Raw genomic sequence first — 7,968 nt, 5'->3', positions numbered from 1 at the left:
GCACTGGCCCCTGTGTCCCGCCCAGGACCCCGGTGCCCCTTGCTATGGGTGCTGCCCCTTGGCAATACCCACACACGCTGGTTCTCCCCTCCCAGGGGAACCTCTACCCACTAACCCCACCTCGCCTCAGGATAAGGCCACTGCCAGTCACCAACTAGCCCCCACTCTCAGGGGCAGACTGTAGTATAGGCCACTCAAAATTGGCAAGGTTGGATTTGGACCTGCTGCCTTGGCCTAGCCCTGGGCTGCCCTCTGCAACCCCCAGTACCCCTTAGTCTTCTCCTAGGCCACAGCCTGGGGCTTTCCAGGCTGGAGCTCCTCAGCCTTTCCCCAGTCCTGCTCCACCCAGGTACTCTGTGTCTAGCTCCCTGCAGCCAGGCCCTTCTCTCTTTGAAGGCAGAGAAAGACTGTTGGGCTCCTGGCTCCCAGCCTCTTTATACACGCCATCTGGGCTCTGATTAGGGTGTGGCCCAGCTGCAGCTACTTCCCCCGATCAGCTCAGTAGCTGCTTCTCCCTGCAACAGCCCCAGCCCTCTGCAGGGCTTTCCGAACCCCTCAGGGCAGGAGCAGATGTCCACCCTGCTACACTTGGACTCATGGGAAAGATTTCTTTAAGGACGACATCATCTTCATTTTTTCCTTGTGATTAGCTGCGTTCTGAGCCCAAGCAATTTTTTCACTTCGGAGGCAAAGCTATAGCCACCTCTAAAGAACAATTGAGGCAAAAAAACCTATTGTTTCAAATGCACACCCCTGCCCCGGACCTGGATTAATAAGCAACACTGGTGCTCACCCTAATACAGTGGTTTTTAAACTTTTTGATTGCACACCCCCCAACCAAGACAAAAACAGACACATGCAAAAGTATGCTTGATAGCCTACTCATAAGCCTAACAGAGACCTTACCATGACTTTAATGAAATTACCTGCACCTGTACGTTTCAAATACACAGATACTTACCAGTGGCACAGCCAAGGCTTCCTCAGCAGTGGGCTGCTTCTACCTTGCAGCCAGGCTATATGCTGCTAGGGCAGGGCCAATACCTGCCCCTCCCCCATGGGGTTTTCAGAGTGGGGGAAGGTGCTTGCGAGCTCTTTGGGGGCAGAGCCAGTGCTGGGAAAGGAGGCTGCTGGAGTAGAAATTGGTGCAACTGCAGCAGATATGGACACTGGAATTTAGTAAACAACTCTGCTAATGATGCACAGGAAGGAATATAATCCCTCTCTTTCGCTGTGTTGGCTTCTGCAAGGCTAAAAGGAGGGAAAAAGAGGGACAAAACTACTTTGTCTCTAAGGCCAGGAGATGGGAGTCTGAATACACCCTTGGAGCAGATGTTTAACCTTTATTCAACCAACTGGACACATAGGATCTCCATAATCCTCCCTAATTCTTCTAGAACCTATTCTAAAGCCTTTTAAAGTCTGTGGGAATATTTCAATTGGCTTCAATGAACTTTGTATCAGGTCTTTCTTCCTCTAGTAGAAACCACAGGCTTTAAAAACCTATTGTTCCCACATAGCGTCTCCATAAATCCCATGGTGATCTAAGCAGTTATAACTCTATCTTACTTACTGCTAATGAAACTTCTGAAAGATTATACATCAGTTAATGCTCAATGATAACAGAGAAGCCATTTCAGCAAGAGTAGAAGAAACTGATTTCAGCAGCTAGAGTGAGCAGTAAACTGGCAGATCTTAAAGTGCAGGTTAACTCCAAAGAATAACTATATATAAAAAAGGGTACCTTATTTCTGAACACATCTGCTCCAAGGGTGTATTCAGACTCCCATCTCCTGGCCTTAGGGACAAAGTAGTTTTGTCCCTCTTTTTCCCTTCTTTTAGCCTTGCAGAAGCCAACACAGCGAAAGAGAGGGATTATATTCCTTCCTGTGCATCATTAGCAGAGTTGTTTACTAAATTCCAGTCAATTGCACCTGTGCAAACCAAGCCAACACAATCAGTGCACGGGTGTCACTGAAGGCATAATTTGAAGGCTATGGGGCTATTTGGGCCTGCAAACATTTTTATTACATGGGACAACGTACAACAAGAAAAGAACCCGCACAGACTTTCTAATCACAGGCTGAGTATACAGAGCTGGTTGTTAGAAAAAAAACCTTCACTTTTAAAATGAGCACAGTGGAGAGGTTGCAGGAGGCAGCCTATGGGTAGGCAGAGGCAGCAGGTCCAAACCCCTTTGCCTGTGATGAGTGGCTTACACTGCAGTCTGCCCCAGTGAACGGGGGCTAGATAGAGACTGGGCAGTAGCCTAACACTGAAGTGAAGTGGGGATAGTGGGTGGGGGTTCCCTTGGGAGGGGGAGACCCAGAGCTGTGAGGGGTTACTGCCAGGGGGCAGCACCCCAGACAACAGGGTACCAGGTCTGAGAGGGACACGGAGGCCAAGCAGCAGTGGGTCACTGGCCTTCAGAGGGCACTCTAACGGCTAGAAGAGCTAATTCCCTGGCCGACCAGCAGGAGGTGCCACGGGGTGAATCCTGTTCTTCTACACACAAGATGCATTTTTAGTTGCTTTGCAGAGTTGAACCCCCTATAAGGGGATGAATAATTTTATCAGCACCCTGTCACTAAATTTGAAAGCTAAAGTCTGCAGAATTCCACAAAAATCAGTGTGAAATTAAAAAATATGACAAACACTTTACGTCGCAAACATTCTTACACAAGGCCTTGTGTGCCACTCATGTCCAATTTAAAGAATTTCATAGTGCTTTGTATGAATTTCATTACAAAAATGAACTTTATATTGTCATTCACGCTATCTATCTAAGGCAGTGTTTCCCAAACTTACAACATTTACGTACCCCTTTTGAGACATTTGTCTTACCGGCGTACCCCTTCTCCAATGAAGATAATTTTGTGGGGGGAGTGTGGTAGCCACATTTTTATAACACACTCCTAATTTGTTTCATTCTGGATTAAATGTTTATTAGAAATAAATCCAAAATTATATTACATACAGTTGAAACAAAACTTTTAATAGAAATTATAGTTACATATAGAAATGAAATAATTAAAATAATAGAAGCGAATCAACAGTCTGGTAGAACTGTGTATGTGTGTGTGTGTGTGTATGTGTGTATATATATATATATATATATATATATATATAGTGAATTCGTATCATTCTGAAATTAAAATACGCTGGTTTGGTTAGGTTAGTGAAGAAAGCACTAGTTTTAATACTTACTATTTCGGTATTGAAAAATTTTCAGTACAAACCAAACTATTCAATGCGAGGGATGGAACTGCTTTTGACCAGATATCTAGGGGATATCAAGCTCGATGTTTGTGATCTTAAGATGAAGATGGGGCTCCATGTGAATACGATGATTTTGGTTTTTTGTTTTGATGCCAACAAGTGCAGAGAATCCGATCTCGCACAAATACGAGGTGGGAAAAGGCATAAGATACTTGACAGTTTTGTCCGATAGAGCTGGATATTCAGAGCTAACCCCCAACCAAAATGACGTCAGTGTATTTTGCTCAAATTTTGTTTTCAGGAAGCTATCTGAAGCCAGCTCCAAGAGCTGTTCTTCTGAAGCAGAGAGGTTATTTGGCAATGTTTGAACATTGATGATAAAAGGGTTCCTTATCCATTCAAAGGTGCCATCCGGTTCAGGGAAATACTTACAAAGATCTTTCTGCAAGCTTTCCAAATGCTGCTTCATGGTTTGCAACACATCACTATCAAGTTCATTAGTCGAGTTTATTACTAAGTATGAAGAGATGGAAAGGAATCCAGTTCACGATGACTAAGACGTGTATGCCACAGTTTCAATTTTGCGACCATGGCGCTCACTTTGTCTTGAACATGGAGTATGGATATGAGTTTCCCTTGCAAGGATAGATTGAGGTTGTTTAAATGAGCAAAGATATCTGCAAGATATGCTAGCTTGCATAGCAATTTCCAGTCATGTATATGGTCTCTCAGGTTAAAGGTTTCATCTAAAAAAACTTGCAGTTCTTCTCGTAGCTCAAACAGGCGACTCAGAACTTTTCCGCGCGAAAGCCAATGCACTTCAGTGTGAAATAGAAGTTGTGTGTAATCACTGCCCATCTCATCACAAAGCTGAGAAAACAGCCAGGCGTTCAGAGGGCGGCCTTTCACAAAATTGATTATTTTCACAGCTTCATCCAGTACTTTCTTTAGATCTGCTTGCACGTTCTGGGTGGCGAGTGCTTCCCTGTGAATGCAACAATGAGTTGATTTTGCTTCTGGTGCAACAGCTTGAATACGTGCAACAACTCCTTTCTTCGAACCAATCATGGCTCTGGCGCCATCCATGCTTATACCAACACAACGACTCCAATCCAAGTCACTGTTTTTGATAAAGTCATCAATAACTTTAAAAATAGCTTCTCCAGTTGTATGTGTTGGCATAGATTGGCAGAACAAAATATCATTATGGACTTCATTATTCAGCTCGTATCTGACAAACAACAAAAGATTAGCTAAATTCACAACATCAGTGGATTCATCTGCTTGCAGTGCGTAGTAGCGACTCCTTTGTACTCTTGACAATAATTGCTGCTTTACATTTTCGGCCATATCTGTGATTCTACAATGAACTGTGTTATTTGAGAGGGGAACACGATTTATAGCTTTGCTAGCCTTGTCTCTAATCATCGCTTGCACCATTACTTTGGCTGCAGGTTTTACTAATGTCTCGCCAATCACTTCAGCACCTCTGGAATTTGCAATTAAGTATGTCACACTATATGAAGCTTCCAAAGCTTTCATATTTTCATCTCCCATCACATTATGAATTGTTTTCTGGGACTTTTGGAGAACTTTGCGCCTATTTTAGAAGAATTCTACAGGTTTTTCCCTCATATTCTTTGTTTGCTATCGAAATGGCATTTTAGGTTGGATGGTTTCATACTTTCATTTGTGAGAGTCTCGTAACAAATCACACATAATGGAACAGGCTCTACTTCATCGCCAGTCCACGAAAATCCCAGTTTAAGATATTCTCCAAAATATTTGCGGGTTTTTTTCATTTTCTTTGCAGCTGATACGTTCAATAAACTTACAGATGGTTCACATGGTTCACTAATTTTGTCGTCACAATTGTCTGATGTAGCCATATCACTGCATTTTTCAGCATAATTATCACTAAGATTTGTATTTCCTTCATAATTTTCTTTTGTACATTTCAAACTTCCCGTTTTTAGCCAGCAATCCATTGTAAATGGGTTTAACAAAAAGAGAGAGAAATTTTGTATATTAATACACACCAAGTATGTACTTGCCAGGAGTAGTTATTCACTTTTATCTTTTATCCATCAGTATGACTTCTGTGCATGCCACAAAGGCATGTGTATTGCCTGAGCCACGGTAACGCTACACGCGTGGTTTGCGTTGGCACACCAGTCAATTTTTACTGGCACACTGCTGCCAACTGGGGTCCCGGATGCCAGCCTGGCTTAGCCTGTTGCCAGCCTAGGTGAACGGGATCCCCGGCTGGCAGTGGGCTGAGCGGGACTGGCTGCCGGGACCCCGACTGGCAGGAGTCAGCAGACGGAACCCCGGGCCAGCAGCGGGCTGAGCCGCTCAGCCTGCTGCGGGTCTGGGGTCCTGGCCACCGGCCCCGCTCAGCCCGCTGCTGGCCCCTTGCCACCCGGGGTCCCGGCCGCCAGCATAGCTCAGACCGCTGCTGGCCTGGGTGAATGGGACCCCTGGGCGGCAGCAGGTTGAGCAGGGCTAGTGGCCGGGATCCCGGCTGGCAGGAGCTGGTGGACAGAACCCCAGACCGGCAGCGGGCTGAGCCACTCAACCCGCCACGGGTCTGGGGTCCTGGCTGCCAGCCTGGCTCAGCCCACTACTGGCCTGGGTGAACGGGCCACGTACCCTTTGAAATCCTCTCACGTACCACCAGGGGTATGTGTACCACACTTTGGGAAACACTGATCTAAGGTATTTAAATGACTGCCATTACTGTGGCATCACAGCCTCACAATCTTTAATAAAAAAAATGCTCTTCCTAATGAAATGTACTTTCCACAACACCCCTGTGAGGTAGGGAAATTTTATTATCCCCATTTTACAGATGGGGAACTGAGACGCAGGCTATAGCTGTGACATACTATGTAATTGTGATCTTACATATAACTCATGCCTTGTAAGGTATCAGGGGAAAGGTTATGATCTGCTGAAAGTCATTTCTATATCTATGTATATCATTAATGCATATGAAGTTATGAGAATTGTGTTGTATGATGGTCACTAAAACATGCTGTAAGTTGGGGAATCAGCCAGATATTAGTTCCCCAGAGGCAACAGCAGGGGTTTCAAACAACTTATCAACAACCATTGTCCAGCAAGGGAGCTACAAGCCAATGACTCACCTGCATGAGGCCACACCAGGGGAATTGCTCAACCTTGCCTGGAGCCACAGCAATGCCCCCAGACATGGCTGGACTTGTGCTCTCCAAGCACATGGGACTGAGGGTATAAAACAGACACGGTCGTCACATCCTTGGCCTTTCTCCTTTACCCACCTACGCTGCAAGCAATAAGGACACTCTGAAGATGCCAATTGAGGGGACTGGCCCAGATTTCAAGGGTAAAATCTGTTTACTATGGACTTCAATATCAAGTGGGGTAAGAAAAACTGCTTAATCTAGATGTTGCCCAGTCTAATAGGGTTGAGAATTTAGACTGTGCGCTTATATTTTATTTCTTTTGGTAACTGACTCTGACTTTTTGCGTATCATTTAATATCACTTAAAATCTATCTTTTGTAGTCAATAAATTTGTTTAACTGTTTATCTTTACCAGTGAGTTGGTATGAAGTGTGGGGCAAATCTGCTCAGGTTTTGCAAAGGTTGATGTATATCCACTTTCCATTGACGGAGTGGCGAATCAATTAATAAATTTGTACTACTCGTCTTGAGGAGTGCAGATGGTATATTCCTGAGGTATAGTGCTGGGAGCTGTGGGGGATTTGGCTGGTGCCTTTCTTTGTGTGATTCATGAGTGGATCTGGGAGCATTCATGCAATATAGCTGGGTGTGGGGCTCCACATGCGGTTGTGCTGAGCGATCACAGCACCTGGAGAGGTTTACTGCTTGTCACTAGCAAGGCATTGTGAGAGACAGCCCAGGCTGCAGAGAGTGCAGGGGTCACAGCGGTCCCACAGTTCTAGGGTGTACCCCAGGAATCCCATCACAATGTCTACACTGCTATTAGACATCCACGGCTGGCCTGTGTCAGCTGACTCGGGCTCACAGGGCTGTACAATTGTGGGGTAGATATTTGGGCTTGATCTGAAGCCTGGGCTCTAGGACCCTGCGAGGTGGAAGGGTCCCAGAGCTGAGGCTGCAGCCACAGCCCAAATATCTCCTCTGCAATTAAATAGCCCCTTAGCCCAAGCCAGCTGGCACAAGCCAGCCGCAGGTGTTTAATTGCAGCAAAGACATATAGAGGCCTGCATCCACAAAGGGACTTAGGTGCTGCAACACCTCATTTTTAGGCACCTAGAAAAACACTGGGATCCACAAAACCTGAGTAGGGTGCTTAGACTCTAGATACAATGAATGGGAAGAGCTAGGGACCTAAGAATGCAATCCACAAAAGCCATTATGCTAGGTGGGGAGATGCCTAACCTGGCCAATGGGAGCTGCTGGTGGGAGGATATCCTAAGTCCCACCCCTCTCTCAGCAATAGGCACCTATGTCTGGGCTGCAGGTAGGCACCTATTTTTGCTTGTGATCCACAGCTAGGAACCCTCTTAAGGAGTCAGGTGGCTGAGGTATTTTAGGAGGAGCTGGGGCAGTGCTTCCCTTGTAGCCCAGTGGTTAGAGCACATACCTGAGTTGTGGGCGATATAGATTCAATTCTCCCCTCAGCTGGGGGGGGGGGGGGGAAGAATTTGAACAGGATAGTGCTCTAACCACTGAGCAATGGTATAGTCTGATGTAGGGGTCTCATGTTAAAGCTGTTCAA

The 7,968-nt window shown here is 45.6% G+C and overlaps 1 protein-coding gene across 1 annotated transcript; it reads right to left on the bottom strand.

Moving 5' to 3' along the window:
* Positions 1–3,176: 3,176 nt before the first annotated feature.
* On the bottom strand, positions 3,177–5,117 carry LOC117871615 (zinc finger BED domain-containing protein 5-like). The gene has a single exon (XM_034759422.1). It carries the CDS (start codon positions 4,774–4,776, stop codon positions 3,733–3,735), a length of 1,044 nt encoding a protein of 347 aa, XP_034615313.1. The 5' UTR covers positions 4,777–5,117; the 3' UTR covers positions 3,177–3,732.
* Between the last annotated feature and the right edge of the window lie 2,851 nt (positions 5,118–7,968).

Source organism: Trachemys scripta, chromosome 2 (genome assembly GCF_013100865.1).
Source record: "Trachemys scripta elegans isolate TJP31775 chromosome 2, CAS_Tse_1.0, whole genome shotgun sequence".
Taxonomy (NCBI): domain Eukaryota; kingdom Metazoa; phylum Chordata; order Testudines; family Emydidae; genus Trachemys; species Trachemys scripta.
The sequence above is the reverse complement of the archived record's forward strand: the minus strand, read 5'-3'. Positions and strand labels throughout refer to the sequence as shown.

Bases quoted from the DNA above. Each gene is read 5' to 3' on its own strand.
- LOC117871615 (XM_034759422.1), bottom strand. From the start codon at position 4,776: ATGGGAGATGAAAATATGAAAGCTTTGGAAGCTTCATATAGTGTGACA.